The 17893-nt window shown below is 39.6% G+C and overlaps 1 protein-coding gene across 1 annotated transcript; it reads right to left on the bottom strand.

The window, feature by feature from the left end:
- Positions 1-3170: 3170 nt before the first annotated feature.
- Positions 3171-4561, bottom strand: LOC108468698 (uncharacterized). The gene is made up of 3 exons (XM_017769567.1): positions 4460-4561; positions 4139-4384; positions 3171-3260 (listed from the first exon to the last, which is right to left on the bottom strand). Exons 1-3 carry the CDS (start codon positions 4559-4561, stop codon positions 3171-3173), a joined length of 438 nt encoding a protein of 145 aa, XP_017625056.1.
- Positions 4562-17893: the final 13332 nt, after the last annotated feature.

The following is a 17893-nucleotide window of genomic DNA, read 5'->3' as shown; positions in this document are numbered from 1 at the left end:
ATACATGGCTCTTACTATAAAATAATTAAGGCATAAACAAGAAAACTTCTCCTGAAAGGTCAAATCTTTGTTGTTGTATTAACATCAAGATTCATTTGCCCCAAGTGGACACAGAGTACCTACAAGCAAATACTATGACAAGAAATATGAAATATGTAATAAAATATAAAGGAAAAGAATTAATAAATAAAGTAAAATAAAATAAATAGCTAAAGTAATAAAAGAAGCGAAACAAATTTTAAAACAAGAAATAGAAGTTCTTTAAAAACTGGGGCGATTCGTGTTGCCACCATAGAATTTCTTGACACCTTGATTCGACATCTATTTTTCTATCGATGTAAATAAACCAACCACTTTGGTCGATTTCGATGATTTTGCCTTATTTTCGACCGACAGGACATCCACATTGTGAGCCATTTAGTACCAAATCCAAGCCAAACCTAAATTATTTTCTGGGGTATTATTGCCTTAAGCTTCATCCTCTCCATGCTATGTGAAGTTTTTGTCACCCGTGTTTTATTGCCCTTGCTAGATGAGAATGAAGCAAACTCATCGATCTCTTTGACTTGCACCTTCTCTACTATGGCCAGAAAGTGTATTGGCTCTTTTACACTTTCATCCACGACCAGTTTAAGCTCCATGTTAGTGGTTACTTCTACTTTTACATTAGCGGCTACATCAATTGTTATGTCAATTGGATCAGAAACCATTTTAACTATGTTTAACTCATCCACATTATCTTCAATTACAAGCTCAGGCTGAATCTCACCATCAATCTCATCAGGGTTATTGATCATATAAGGGTTCTCATCATCCAAGTTTTGGGTGTCAGACATATCCTCTTTCCTTAGAGGTAGTGTTTTCGATATTTCTTGCATCATTTTCATCAATCGCTCCATCCTGTCGGACATGTTTGATAGTACCTTAGAGTTGACTGACTTTGTAACACCCCAAACTCGGTCTAGACGTTATAGCCAAATTTAGCGATGTCACATGATATGGAGTTTGAAATCAGATTTGACGAGTTATAACCGTTCCAGTTACTTAATCTTTGTTTTATCCCAGAGTAAAAATGCATGGTCTTTGTTGTGTTTAAAACGTATCTCTTTTACGCGGAAGCTTTAGAAAGTGTTCTATTTTAGGGAAATCGTTTGTTTTTAGAGAAAATCGAATTTTAACCATGCTTATCTATAATAAAATCATCAACAGTTCAAAAGCCAAAGTTTAAAGCCAAAAAGTCCAAAGTCCAAATATTACAGCAAAACCCTAAATAAATAAATAATCAAAATAGGAAAAACCAACAGAAACAGTCTAAAATTATTACCTATGGCCACTGTCGAGTCATCCACTACACCGATCCACCTAATTCTGGAGATTACCTGAACAGATTAAATAGAAAAGGGTGAGTTTCGCAACTCAGTGTGTAATCCCCACAGATATCAAACATTCAGAATAATCATCAAAAATTAGAAATAAACAGTCTGGGGTCGGAGCCCATTACAAAATCAGTTCAGGCTTTAGCCCATTCAGATGCAAAATCAGATATAAATTAGGGCTTTAGCCCAATCAGTTACAAATGAAGAATGGAATATCAGGATCTTACCCACCAGCCTCTACACACCATCTCCATCCAACCTTACACACCATATGAGGATAAAATTGACCCACCCATCCCTACACACCATGTTGTACGGAAGTGCGACACATAAATAGATATTTGCAACTGAACTGCCAGATAACAGGCTTAAGAGCCTTTCAGACACTTCCTCCAACAAATCATCAACCCACCCCAATGCAATGCAACATACAATGAATGGCATGCTAATATGCAATAATCATTCACACAATTAGTTTAGTATTATCAGTCTCAGTATAGATATCATACAATAGATCACACGTTTAGGGGTCTAAATAATGCTTACCGACACTACAGTAGGTCACAGTCGACTTGGGCGACCCATAAACCTTACAGAACTTTTTCAGAAAAATGGGCTCACACAGCCCAAAATGGCCTTGGCCATGTGGGTCACACACCCTGGCCCAGAATTCTACAAGCCCGTGTGGTTCATCCATGTGTTGCACACGGGCTACCTGGCTATCACACGATCGTATCATGCATGCATGGTCTAGCTCATCGATCACACGCCCATGTACCGTCACACGACCTACTACATGGCCAACTCTCGTTTTCTACTTTTCAAGTACACACCTAGTGTCAATTTACAGTGAAAACACTCCTAAGCCTTCTAGAAACTAAAAATTGATCAATTAACCTTGAGTTAAATGCTAAAATGATATACTAACCTGAACCATAACGGTAAAACATTTAATCAACGTAGTTGAATACTTACCAAAACAGTATCGAATTCTCTAATCTACTATATGAAGAAAACCGAATTCTGACCCCCTTGATAAACACCTGCACAAATTCATCACCTTAATGCAACTGAAATCAATCTCAAAATGCTCCAAACTTAAAGAAGATTTACCTACCACAAACTGGATAGAACCACAACCCTTAATCGCAGAGATCGAAAAAGAATAGAACAGCAAATCAGAATCAAAGAAGAAAAACACAAAAGAGGAGTTGGAAGAGACGAATTTTCTTAGAAGAACGCCAAAAGTTTTTTGAAGGAGAGAGAAATTGAAAATGACGAAATAAAAATTAAATTAAAATAAAAGATGACACAAATCCCACATATCTCTCCCACTAACCCACTACTCAACCTCTTCAGAGTTCCTATTTGATCGAAACTCTCTTGGTCAAACAGTAAAATAAACTTCCACGCTTGCTCAGGGATTCGAACTCCAGACCCCCAACGCACCAATAGACAACTTAGCCACCAGACTAGCAGACCCATTCTGATATGTTCCTATAAACAACTTAATATAAGCCCACTGAACAAGTGTAAGGCTTAAATCAGAAAAATACCAAAATTGCCAAATGCAAGGCTTGAACTTAGAACTTCTCACACACACCCAGATCACTTAACCACTGAAGCAGATACACAGTTATGTCACAATTCTAAAAAAACAAAAATATCAATTTTAGTGCGTTACAACTCTACACCTCTAAAAGAAAATTTTGGCCTCGAAATTTACCTAATCAGAAAAGGTGAGAATACTGTTGCCGCATCGGATTCTTTAGCTCCCAAATGGCCTCCTCAGTGCTATGATTCCGCCATAGCACCTTCACTAAGTGGATCAAGAATTTGAACCGGCTCTTCCTCAGATGTTAGATCTGCCCTAACCCCAAATTCCTCCATAGGAACAATGTGCGTGGGATCAGAGGGTTAGCATCTCAACATCAAGACATGAAAAACATCATGAATACAATCTAACTCCGGAGGTAGTTCTAACTGATATGCAACTAATCCCACTCGTCTCAGAATCTGGTACGGCCCAATAAACTGAGGGCTTAAGAAAAATGAAGTCTCCCACCGAATACTCTATCTCTCGACATTTCAAATTTGTATAAGACTTTTGCCTATCAGAAGCCACTTTCAGTCGATCCCGAATTAACCAAACCTTATCCTCAGTTTCGAAAACCAATTCCGGACCTAGAACACGTCGCTTACCCAACTTAGTCTAGCACAAGGGAGTGCGACACTTACGACCATACAAAGCGTTGTAAGGTGCCATCTGTATACTATTCTAGTAGCTATTATTGTAGGCGAACTCTGCTAAAGGTAAGTACTCCTCCCAACTGCCTTGGAAATCTATCACACAGCTCCTCAACATATCCTCTAGTATCTGAGTCATCTTCTCCAATAGACCATCTATTTGAGGGTGAAAGGCAGTACTGAAGTCTAATCTTGAACCCAGAGCTTTATAAAGCTTCTTCCATAATTGAGACGTGAAACGAGGATCCCTATTAGAGATGATCGAGACAGGTACCCCATGTAGTCTCACTATTTCAAATATGTAGAGTTTAGCCAGTTTCTGTAGAGAGAAGTCTATCCTAATCGGGATGAAGTGAGTAGATTTGGTCAATCGATCCACGATAACCTAGACAGAATCCTTCTTAGTGGGTGTTAGAGGCAACCCACTAACGAAGCCCATCGTTACTTGCTTTCATTTCTAATGGTATCTTTACCAGTTGCAGCAAACCCGAAGGTAACTGATGCTCAGCTTTAACCTGCTGACAAGTCAAACAGCGAGCAACGAAGTCAGTAACTTCACGCTTCAACCCTGGCCACCAGTATAACTCTCGCAGATCTTGAGACATTTTATTCCCGCCAGGATGCATAGCATAAGGGCTACTATGCGCCTCCCTCAGAATCGATAGTCTCAAATCCTTATCATTCGGCATACAAATCCAACCGCAGAAACACAGTACCCCATCATTGTTAATCCTAAAATCAGTAGTAGCTCCACTCTCAACCTGACGAAAATGCAACTAAAGAAACTTATCCCTCAACTGTTTATCTCTGATTTGATCAATCCATGTCGGTTTAACCTGAAGTTCTGCCAACAGACTCCTATCATCGAATAGACTAAGTCGAGCGAACATTACTCTCAGATCAGTTATGGCTCTACGGCTCAACGCATCGGCCACCATATTAGCCTTACCATATGGTACTCAATGGTACAATCATAATTTTTAAGCAACTCCACCCACCTACATTGCCTAAGATTTAATTCCTTTTGAGTGAGGAGATACTTGAGGCTCTTATGATTAGTGTAGATAGTACACTTCTCACCGTACAGGTAGTGCCTCTAGATTTTCAGAGCAAAGACTACCGCTGGCAACTCCAAATCGTGCGTTGGATAATTAGCCTCATGAGTCTTGAGCTGATGAGACGCATAAGCAACCACCTTACCTTCTAGCATCAGAACGCAACCTAGACCAACATGCGACGCGTCTCTGTATACCACGAAGTCTCTATCAGGCTTAGGCTGTATCAGAACAGGAGCATGAGTCAGAATAGTCTTAAGCTTATCAAAGCTCTCCTTCTATGCATCAGTCCAAACGAAAGGAACTCTCTTATGCAGAAGATTAGTCATCGGAGCTGCGATCACGGAGAATCTTTTTACAAAACATCGATAATACCCTGTTAGCTCTAGAAAGCTAAGGATTTTGGACACGTTCTTTGGCTGTTTAAAATCCAACATAGCCTCAATTTTACGAGGATCAACACAAATCCCCACAGCAGAAACCACATGACCCAAAAAGGCTACTTCTCGGAGCCAGAACTCGCACTTACTAAACTTCTCATATAACTATTTTTCATGAAGAGTCACTCTGAGATGCTCATCGTGCTCGTATTCAAACTTAGAATACACCAAGATATCGTCAATAAATACCACCAAAAATCAGTCCAGATAAGGTTGGAACACTCGGTTCATCAAGTCCATAAATGTCGCTGGTGCATTAGTCAAACCAAAGGGCATAACTAGAAACTCGTAATGTCCATATCGAGTCCTAAATGTGTCTTATGAACATCGGCCTCCTTACTTCTCAACTAATGATAGCCCGAATGCAGATCGATCTTAAAAAACATAGAGGCCCCTCTAAACTGGTCGAATAAGTCATCTATCCTCGGAAGTGGGCACTTTTTCTTAATCGTTAGGTTGTTCAGCTGTCATACACATCCTTATCGTCCCATCTTTCTTTTTTACAAATAGCACTGGTGCTCCCTATGGAGACACACTGGGACGAATGAACCCACGATCCAAAAACTCCTAAATCTGAGCCTTAAGTTCCATCAACTCTTTCGGTGCCATTCGATAGGGCGCGATAGACACTGGAGCTGTACCCGGAATAAGCTCAATCCCAAATTCCACTTCTCGGCTTGCAGGTAAACTCAGTAGTTCCTCAGGAAAAACATCTGAAAAGTCCCGCACAGTTCTGATGTCCTTAATCGAAGAGTTCCCAAAGTCAAAAATACTGATGTAGGCCAAGAATACCTCACACCCTTTTCTTATTAACTTTTCTGCTACCAAAGTTGAGATCACATTAGTCAAATAATCTCATCATTCCCCAATCACAACTACCTCGTTGTCCTCCTCAGTTCTCAAGACAATCCTTATTTTCACAAAATCCAGACTCACTCGGTGTTTAACCAGCCAGTCCATGCCAAAAATCAAATCAAACTCCCCAAACGGAAGCTCCATCAAATCAGCCAGAAATATTATCCTTTGAACCTTTAACGGAACATCTCTAAACAGTTTACTCATTCGGATGGACTGTCCCAATAGACTCACAATAGTTACCATGCTAGAAGTACTCTCAATTGGAATTTTCAAGGTTTTAGACACAGTACTAGCTACGTATGAGTGTGTAGAGCCTATGTCTATCAGTGTAAAGTAAGGTACATCAAAAATTAAAATGTACCCGTGATGACATACGAAACATCTCGATCCTCACGATGACGAGTAGCATAAACTAGTGCAGGCTACCTAACCTCAGTTGGTCCAGCACCTCTGCTCGGTGCTTTCTGCCCTCAACCCATGCTATTACCGCCCCTTGCCTGACCTCGGTCCCTAGGTGGCTGCTGAAATACCCTCGGTGGTGGCAAGATCAAGAATCAAGTCGGTATCGATCGATTCTTAATGGACAATCCAGAACAAAGTGCTCAGTCGACCCACATCTCAAACATGCACCAGTAGTCCTCCAACACTCACCCGGATGGCGTCTACCACAATGCCCATAATGCTCCACCCTAGTAGGGGCAACAGGAGGCCCAACTCTCACTGGCCCATCAAATTTGACCCTTTTCTTAGGTCTCATTGCAGAACTCGAGGGCTTTGATTCCCTCTTATTCTTTTCTCTCTCTCAGTTTTGGGGCTCAGCGCGCTTAACCTCCTCGATGATTTTCTTCTTCTCAACTAGTGTAGCAAACTCATGCTCCCTCTGTGGAGCTATCAAAACTCGCAAATTGTCTCGAAGGCCATCCTTGAAGTGGGCACATCTCTCATATTCAGACGCCATCATGCCCCGCACATAACGGCTCAGTCTCAGAAACTTGGCCTCATACTCGGCTACCGTACGATCTCCCTGGGTGAGATTTAAGAACTCACGTCTCCTAGCATCAATGTAACTGGCTCCCATATACTTACTCTGAAAAGCTGACTTAAAAGAATCCCAAGTTAATCGATCGGGCTTGTGCCCTCCTTAACCGAAAGCCACCACTGGTATGTTTTATCGCGAAGCACCAAAACAGCCCCCTCAACCTTCTACTCAGCAATAAAGTTCAGATCGTCCACAATTCTTTCCGTGGCCTCCATCTAATATTCGGCCACATTAGGGGTAACTTCAGTGACAACCCTAAATAACTTAGCCCCATTAGACTGGAGTCGTTTCGTAACCGACCCATAGCCCCCAGATCCGATGTTGGGCCCAGTGACCCTCTCTAATATCCTCAGCATAGCCTGGGACAGTGCATCATCCCCAGCCATGCGATCTCGAGACCCAGTCTCTGTCGTAGGTGATATCGGTGTCTCGCTAGTATCTAGATTAGGCAGATTTCCAGATGATGAGGACCCAGCTTGAGCCCCTATACGGCCTATACCTCGACCTCTAGTACCCCGTCAGCGGATGCCTCGTGCGCTCATTGTAGATTTTAGAATTTATCTATATTAACAATTTTATGCATCAATTACAGTTTCGATATTTATTAACCAAAAGTTTGATGCAAAACAATATCAGTAATTTCAAGTTGTTTTCGAAAATCGCAGTCTCACTACAATTTCAGTTTCACTACAGTTTTTAGTTTACACTAACTAAAGTGTTTTTCGTACAGTATACTACCTATGGTTGTTTAAAACAAGCTAGTAGTATTTTCAAATGAATCTAAAAACTGTTTCAGAACACTTACAGGATCGGCACCGGAGACTCGGTGTACCACATACTCGGTCAAAAAAATATTTCAAATCATTTTAAAAGAATATTTCTTTAAAACTAAATTTTAAAAACCAAATCTACAGTCGAGTTTTACAACCTGGCTCTGATACCACTAAATATAACACCCTAAACCCGGCCTAGATGTTATTGTCAACTCTGGCGATGCCACATCATATGGAGCTTGAAATTAAATTTGACGAGTTAAAACTGTTCTAGTTACTTAATCTTTGTTTTACCCCGGAGTAAAAATACATGGTCTTTGTTGTGTTTAAAACGTATCTCTTTTACACGGAAGCTTTAGAAAACATTCTATTTTAGGGAAACCATTTGTTTTTAGAGAAAATCTGATTTTAATCGTGCTTATCTGTAATAAAATCATCAACAGTTCAAAAGCTGAAGTTTGAAGTCAAAAATTCCAAATATTACAGCAAAACCCTAAATAAATAAATAATCAAAATAGGAAAAACCAATGGAAACAGTCTAAAATTATTACGTGTGGGCACCGTCGAGTCCTCCACAACACCGATCCACCTAGTGCTGGGGATTACCTAAACAGATTAAATAGAAAATGGTGAGTTTCGCAACTCAGTGTGTAATCCCCATAGATATCAAACATATAAAATAATCATCAGAAATCAAAAATAAACAGTCTGGGGACGGAGCCCATTATAGAATTAGTTCAGGCTTTAGCCCATTCAGATGCAGAATCATTTATAAATTAGGGCTTTAGCCCAATCAGATGCAGATGCAAAATGGGATAACTGAATCCTACATACCAGCCTCTACACACCATCTCCATCCAAACCTACACACCATGTAAGGATAAAATTAACCCACCCATCCCTACATACCACGCTGTACCGAAGTGCGGCACATAAATATATATTTGTAGCTGAGCTGCCAGATAACAGGCTTAAGAGCCTTTCAAACACTTCCTCCAACAAATCATCAACCCAACCAGATGCAATGCAACATACAATGAATGGCATGCTAATATGCAATAATCATTCACACAATTAGTTCAGTATTATCAGTCTCAGTACAGATATCATACAATAGATCACACGTTTAGGGGTCTAGATATTGCTTACCGACCCTATAGTAGGTCACAGTCGACTTGGACGACCCATGCAACCTTACAGAACTTTTTTAGAAAAATGGGCTCACATGCCCATGCGGCCTGCCCGTGTGTGTCCATACGCCCGTATGGCCAACATGGCCCAAAATGGCTTTGGTCGTGTGGGTCACACGGCCTGGTCCAAAATTCCACACGCCTGTGTGGTTCACCCGTGTGGGCCCATACACCCGTGTTGCCTGCGCAGCCCAACCCAGTCGAGCCCGTGTGTCGCACACGGCCTACTTGGTTGTCACATGGCCGTGTCATGCGCGCATGGCCTGGCTCGTCGATTACAACCTCTTGTACCATCACACGACCTACAACATGGGCAGCCACACGCCCGTGTGGTGTCGGCAATTGGTTTTTCAGCTTTTCACTGACTCTCGTTTTCTATATTTTGGGTACACACCTGGTGTTGATTTACAACGAAAACACTCCTGAGCCTTTTGGAATCTAAAAATTGATCAATTAACCTCGAGTTAGATGCTAAAATGATATACTAACCCGAACCACAATGGAAAACCATTCAATCAACCTAGTCAAATACTTACCAAAACAGTATCAAATTCTCTAATCCACTATACGAAGAAAACTGAATCTTGACCCCCTTGATAAGCACCTGCACAAATTCATCAGCTTAACGTAACCGAAACCGATCTCTAAATGCTCCAAACCTATAGAAGATTTACCTACCACAAACTGGATAGAGCCACAACCTCCAATCACAGAGATTGAAAAAGAATAGAACAGCAAATCATAATCGAAGAAGAAAAACACAAAAAAGGAGTTGGAAGAGACGAATTTTCTTAGACGAACGTCAAAAGTTTTTTGAAGGAGAGAGAAATTGAAATTGATGAAATAAAAATTAAATTAAAATAAAAGATGACACAAATCTCACATATCTCACCCACTAACCCTTTATTCAACCTCCTCAGAGTTCTTATTTGACTGAAACTCTCTAGGTCAAATGAGCAAAATAAACTCCCACGCTTGTGCAAAGATTCGAACTCTAGTCCCCAACACACCAACACACAACTTAACTACCAAACCAGCAAACCCATTCTGATATGTTCCTACAAACAACTTAATATAAGCCCGCTGAACAAGCATAAGGCTTAAATCAGAAAAATACCAAAATTGCCAAATGCAAGGCTTGAACTTGGGACCTATCACACACACCCAAATCACTTAACCACTGAAGCAGATACACAGCTGTGCCACAATTCCATAAAAACAAAAACATCAATTTTGGGGCGCTATAGTCTTGGTGGTTTCACATGAAGGTATCTCATACAAATTATAGGAAGGCTTGTCTTAATGTTCGGGCATATCATGATCTTCTTCAAGTGTCTTATACAAATTACCAGTGAACTCGTGTGGATGTTCGACTGTATCAGCACATTGTTTATTACTCCACTAATGCCTTAAGGCTTCATTTCCGCGCTGGCTCAGCTCTATCATGAACAACTTTTTATTTTCCATGACCTACTATTCTTCATATACTCCCTCACTGTATATTTCGTCATCATATTTCATATCATCTTCAAACCACATGTATCATCCATAGTTAAAAGGTCTTTGTCAATTTAGTCTTTATGAATCGATGACTAACTAGATGGGTGTTCCTTTCCCCCAAGGCATATGTTAAGACTTAAAAAGAGAAAGAAAGAAGTTAGTAAAGTAAATTAATAAAGAAAATAACAAAATAAAATCATATCTATAATTTAAAATTTTCATTATTATTCTATTACATGCAAAAATTAAAACTAATTTGGTAACGTTGTCTCCCCGGCAACGGTACCAACAACTTGACCACCTTTGGACGGTCTAACGTCTAGAATGTAATTCCTGCAACCAAATATAAGAGTTACACGGTTTTGCAAGTATATGGGTCAGGTTGTAATATAGTTTATACAATGAAGTATAGAAGTACTCCGAAGATTGTACCCAAGGGAGGCAAATACTAAATTAATAATAACTTCGACATTAATAGATCTAATTAGTATTTTAATTAAATTATATTACGGTAAAACATAATGTAACTGATTGCTCTTGAAAATAGTTATATTTCATAGCTTTAAACCTAGCTAATTTCTTGTACTTGGGTACATTTAGTGGTATTTTAGGACATTTTATTAGTACTTTTTATCATTTGCATTAGGAGCTTAGACTATTTTTACATGCTAGATATTTTTAATTGCGTGTAGAAGGGTTGTGTTTGGTGGTTTGGCAAGTGTAGGATATGGCGAAAGAAATAAAGAAGTGAAGGTTTTTCGAGGAAAAAGGTTAGACAGTTTTATCCCAACTCTACTTGTACCAAAAAAATCTACCTAAAAACAAGGGGAAGATATCATGGGCTTTTGGAGCTATTTTAGGAAGAAAAAAACCTATAAAAAGTCGAAGGAGGAAGCCTTAAGTAGAGATCCGGAGGCTATAATTGAATGTAACGGCTGAGTAGAGACGAAAAAGGGAGATCAAAGGCAGTTCTTCTCAGCCATTACAGGACACTATACTACTGGATTGCGGATTGATTTGGCGACAACCATCTTCCTAAATTCTTCCAGTATTTCTTATTATGTTCTCTGTGAATTAATTTGATCAAAACAACGTTGGGTGTTAATTCAACTTCAATTTTAATCGCTGACCCATGAGCTAAATCTCATAGGGTTGGTGATAAACCGTAATTTATACATATTTCTATCCCATGCTTAGCATATTTTATGGATGATTTTTCCTTAAAATTGGTGAATTCGATGCTCCTAATGCCTTAATTTCATGTTTTATACTTAGGTGAGCATAGGAGAGTGAAAGGAACAAGAAACGGGCCAAAAACGGAGAAAATGGGCCAACGTACGAAATCAACACGGCCTGGACCTCCTCACACGGGCAGACCACACGGCCGTGTCAATTTGGAAAAATCGAAGCACGAGTCACACAGGTGGACCACACGCCCGTGCCTATTTAACAGGCTTGACCACAGCCTGAAGTAATCGCACACGGGCGTGTTCTTGCCGAGCCCAGGTTTAGTCCAATTCAGAAAAGGCCAATTTTGAAGGTTCTTAGGCATTCTAAAGCCTATAAATACACCCTAGAATAGGAGGAAAAGGGACACGAAAAAGGAAACAGGGAACTGCTCAAGGAAAGCCGATTGATTCATCTCAGAAGTCGGATTCATCATCAAGACTGAAGATCTCCCCTCAATTTCCCTTTAGGAGTTTTGGGTTTTTCTTTATGTTTTGTATTCATTATTCTTCTGAGATGTTTACCTTTTTAGTTATGAACTAAAACCCCCAAATACCTAAGGGGAATGAAACCTAACACGGATCTTGTTATTATTATCTAAATTATATGATTAATATTTGACTTGTTCTTAATTATATGTTCTTAATTCTTGTCTTGATATTCCAAGATATTGATTCAAGTTAAGCTCTTATTCAGAGGAGGAATAGACCCTGTCTAAGAGTACATTTGTCATAATTAAGCGGAGTTGTAAGTTGAAACCTAATAAAGGGATCCATAGATCGAGTTAATGCAACCCTAGGACGTTAATTAGAAAAAGATTTCAATTATTCAACCTAGGGTTAGACGTTGTTAGTCTTGAGAGGGATAGTAATATAACTTAGAGATTTCTACGGATCAAGTCAAATTAATAAATCGTCCAATTCAGAGTCAAATAACAAGTGAAGTCTAGGTGGATTTTTCCTTAAGTATTGTCTTAATTCAATCATTTTTCTAAAAGTAATTCCCCAATTCTATTTTCTGTGATTTCTTAGTTTAGTTAATTAGTTAGATAAACAAAACCCTTTTATTTTAGGCTAGTAATAAAAAGAAAGTTAATACTAGTACTTTTAGTTCCTTTGGGTTCGATAATCCTATCTTGCTAAAGCTATACTACTGTTCGATAGGTACACTTTCCTTCATCGTAATAATAGTTAATTTCAAGAATGATTCATTATAAATATTTAAAACCTATCACGAATATCAGATATCAAGTTTTTGGCGCCGTTTTCGAGGAACTAAGATATTAGGAACACTTGATTTTTATTACTTTAGCCATTTTACTTTTATTGCAATTTAAATTTTTATTTTCTTTTCTAATTCTTCATTTATTTTCTTCTGACAGGTTTCTCTAGCTTATGACCAGAAGAAACCCGTCAGGACCACTATTTTTTGACGGTGAGATCGATCGCACAGTTCGCAGAAACCGAAAAGAAATAAGGTGAAGCCTAAGATACACAGAGGACGAGCAAGAGGACGATACTTCAACCACAACCGAGGAGATGGCTGAAAACCAAGAAAATTTGCTTCCTCCTGTGATTACTGCTGATCCAGTAAATCAGAATCCTGCTCCACGCACTATGTATGATTATGCTAAACCTAATTTAATAGGAACTAAGTCAAGTATAGTTAGACTTGCTATTGTTGCAAATAATTTTGAACTGAAACCTAACACAATTCAAATGATACAATAGTTTGTTTAGTTTCATGGTTTGCAGGACGAGGATCCCAATGCTCACTTGGCAAATTTCCTAGAATTTTGCAATACCTTTAAAATTAATGGCATTTCTGATGATGTAATCTGCCTTCAATTGTTTCATTTTTCGTTAAGGAATAAGGTTAAACAATGGTTGGTTGAACTCATTACCACGAGGGTCAATCACTACTTGGGAACAAATGACCGAAAAGTTTTTATTAAAATATTTTCCTCCGGCTAAAACAGCTAAATTACGTAATGATATCTCTTCTTTTGTGCAGATGGGTTTAGAAATACTTTACGATGCATGGGAGAGATACAATGACCTTTTGAGAAGGTACCGCTTTGGCTACAGGTTCAAACGTTTCATAATGGCCTGAATCCTTCGACTCGGCAGATGATTGATGTAGCCGCTGGAGGAACTATCAATAATAAGACACCTGAAGATGCCTATGAATTTATAGAGAAGATGTCACTGAATAACTATCAGTGGCAAGTCATGAGGACAAAGCCAACGAAAACAGCTGGCTTTTATAATATCGATTTGATCACCATGCTCTCTAATCAGGTAGAACTCTTGAATAAGAAAATTGATGGTTTTCTTAGTTCTTCACAGGTTCACCCAGTAATATAGTGCGAAGCAAATGGAGATGGATCGAGCAATTTAGAATACCCACCTTTTGGCCACAACATGGAGAACGAGCAGTTAAATTACATGGGTAATAATCCTCGATCTCAAAACAATCCTATTAGCAATACTTACAATGAAGGTTGGAGAAATCACCCAAATTTTTCATGGGGAGGCCAAGGAAATCAAAAACCACCATCCCCTCCAGGCTTTCAGCAACCACCATACCAGCAAGAGAAAAAGCCGAACCTTAAGGAGATGCTAACCAAATTCATCTCAGTGTCAGAGACTCATTTTCAGAATACCGAGACGACACTCAAAAATCAACAAGCATCAATCCAGGGGCTCGAAACTCAAATTGGACAGCTCGCCAAGTTGATTTTTGAAAGACCATAAGGTAGCCTGCCAAGCAACACTGAATCTAACCCAAGGGAGCAACTCAACGCAATTGCCAATCAAGATGAGGATGGGTTAGTGGCAAAACCAAGGTCAAAACCGGTGGTAAGCAAAAGTAAGAATGAGGTAGGCCAAAATGAACAAAAATCGGTAAGTACAGAATATAAACCTCATGTGCCATACCCCAATGCGACAAGGAAAGACCGTTCAGACGAACAATTTGGTAAATTCCTTAAACTTTTAAAGAAACTACAAATTAACCTACCGTTTATTGAAGCACTTTCGTAGATGCCGAACGCAGTCAAATTTTTAAAAGAGCTTCTAGCAAATAAACGAAAGTTATATGAAAGGTCACATATGGAGCTGAACGTGGTTTGCTCAATCATTCTTCAGAATAAGCTACCCAACAAACTAAAATATCCAGGGAGTGTTACGATTCCTTGTTTAATTGGTAGTTTAAATGTTCATAATGCGTTGGCTGATCTAGAGGCTTGTATCAATGTTATGCCTTACAAATTATTTAAGCAACTAGGTCTAGGAAAACCCAAACAAACTAGGATGAGCATTCAATTAGCAGATAAAACTGTCAGATTTCCTAGGGGTATCATTGAAAACGTACTCGTTAAAATTGAAAAATTTATATTCCCAGTTGATTTTGTTGTTTTAGACATAGAAGAGGACAGTAATGTTCCTCTAATTTTGGGAAGGCCCTTTTTAGCAACTGCTAGAACAATTATTGACGTTGGCACAAGTGAACTCACACTTCATGTAGGAGACGAAACAATCACCCTTCAAGCTCGCAGCCCGAGCAACATATCAAAAATTGAATGTGATTGTACAAATTGTTCTACTAAGACTGATCATACAGTGAAACCTATTTTGCAGGAAATAAGTTCGAAGGACACACATCAGCCATGTTCAAGCCAAAACAAAGAATCTAACCATGAAGAACGAAGGTTACGAATCGAGGAGCTAGATGAATGGCTGACATTTAAAACGAGAAAACATGATAAACCAAAACTACGCCAGAATGAGCTTAATGCCTCACCAAATCAACTTTAAGTTGGAGACAAAGTAGGCGTGGAAGAAGCAAACGAAGACAGACACGGTCGTCCGACACGACCATGTGCACCCATACACCCAAAGAACACGGGCGTGGGCAAAATGTCAGACGCGCCCAAATTCAAAATTTGCAAATCACACGGGTAAAAATTGGGGAACACGGGCGTGTTCCCTGGACGTGTGTCCCAAAATCTATAAATACCCTTCACAATTCATTATCTTCTTCACCCAAAATCCCTAACCCTAGCCGCTGCAAGGCCACACAGCCTCCCTGCCACACCCGTGCGCCGACTCCAACTCCAACTCCATTTTCGACACTCATTCTCATCTTTTTAGCATTTGTTTACTCTTTTCTCTCTATTTTATTCATCTCTTTTACTAATTTTATGATGCTTATGGTTTTATTTGGCAGATTTTTATTTATATTCATAGTTCTCACTATAGTCATGCTTATACATTTATTCTTTGCCATTTTAGTCAATGCCTTTTAATACATTCATTCTTTTCGTGTGTTCCCATAAGAGTCTAGTTTAGTCATTTTATGTTGAAAATAATCATGCTTTTATTATGTCAATTTCTATATAAACTTCTATCATTTAGATTAAACTACTGAATATTGTTGGTTGGACTGGTTAGTTTAACTATATTCATGATTACTTCTTGAGTTAGTTAGTTATGTTATATTGTTTGTTCTTCTTCTAGGTATACCATGTCAAGCTCACGTGGCAAGAAAACTTCCGTTCCTACTTCGAAAAAAGCTGAAAGGGGCGTCTTCCTTGTGTCATACTGCGGAAATTCACCACCCATACCTCTAATTTCCACCCGGCAATCAGGAGGAACTATTCCAAATCCTACGGGCCCGACCTTTAGGTGTGGGCTGCTGCATTGACTACACAGCGCTTGAACAAGTCCAGTTGGATGACGATGTACGAGAACTCCTGACAACTGATCCATGGGACCTCTTCTTTACGATCATCAAGCTGGCGTACCTTGACCTCACACTTGAACTTTGCTCGACATTCCATGTTCAATACGTCATGACCAACTTTGATGATCCTGGAACAGTCACGTTCCGTCTTGGCGGTTTAGTCTACCAATTAAGTGTGCCCAAGTTTGGTATAGCTTTGGGACTGTACACAGAGGAGTTCATGGATGAGAACGACCTCAACACTCTCCGTCGTCACATCCACTACTCGCCCTCAAAGTGCTGGTACTCTCCCTCCTTGAAGTACCTACAAGCCATCTTGGCACACACTTTGACAGGACGTCGAGAGAGCACCAGCATCATCAACACTCACAACGCCTACTTTCTATGGAGCATGGTGAACGGGCATGTACTCTACCTCGCCTACTTTATTGCCCTAGCCATTCGCCACCAGACGGATCGGCATCAGAAGGGGTCATCTCCATTGGCCCTTACGTGACTCGACTGGCACAGCACTTCAGGCTCCTCAACACAGCAGCCCAATCATCCTCCCTTACTCTTATTGGCCAGATGTCCCCACAAGGCATCTCGAGCATGCCTAGTATGAGGATGATCAAGAAGCGCCGAGGAACCCACCCTCTTCAGTATCGCCTCTCCAAATCAGTCAAGGAGGGAGACCCTGAGGACATTATTGATGATGTCCCTCCACGACATGAGCACCCACCATCTTAACCACCACCACCCTCTCATCCAGTTCATGCGGCTACTTCATACGCTGACATCTCTGAGCGCCTTACCCGATTCAAGCAACAGTGTTTTCAGCGTTTCGATAACATTGATGCTACTTTACAGCAGATTTGTCAGCACTTCCACATCTCATCGCCATCCCCACCTCGCGAACCACCTAGCGATGAAGATGTTTAAAAACTTTTATTTATTATTTATTTTTATGTTTTGACTTTTATTTTACAACTACTTTTTTATTTTTCTTTAAGCTTGTTTTTATTAGGTTTTATTATTTTTATTTAACAATTTTTACTTTAGGCTGTTTCATATCGAGTAATTATGCTTCCTTATATTTCCTAAAAAGTTCCTGATTATGTCACAGTTATAAAGAGCTCCTAAGCTCATCATCGCATAGAAACTAAAAACTCCACCGGGAAAGGTTCTCCATGATTGCTATGTCCTGCTCGACCACGACCATAGCTACCACCAGATATAATGGACTAATGAACCTCTACCACCACCGAAGTATCCTCCTCCACCCTCATACTGATTATTCTCCAAAACTCCAGCTTAAGGAAATTCATTCACCACTCAGGAAGTTTCACTTCTCTCCCTATCTTATATTTATATTTTTTTTCTATATATCTATCTTTGTACATTGAGGGCAATATACGTCTTAAGTGTGGGGGGGTATTCATTTCACTATCAGAAAAATCCCT

The sequence above is a fragment of the Gossypium arboreum genome, chromosome 8, assembly GCF_025698485.1.
Source record: "Gossypium arboreum isolate Shixiya-1 chromosome 8, ASM2569848v2, whole genome shotgun sequence".
Taxonomy (NCBI): domain Eukaryota; kingdom Viridiplantae; phylum Streptophyta; class Magnoliopsida; order Malvales; family Malvaceae; genus Gossypium; species Gossypium arboreum.
The sequence above is the reverse complement of the archived record's forward strand: the minus strand, read 5'-3'. Positions and strand labels throughout refer to the sequence as shown.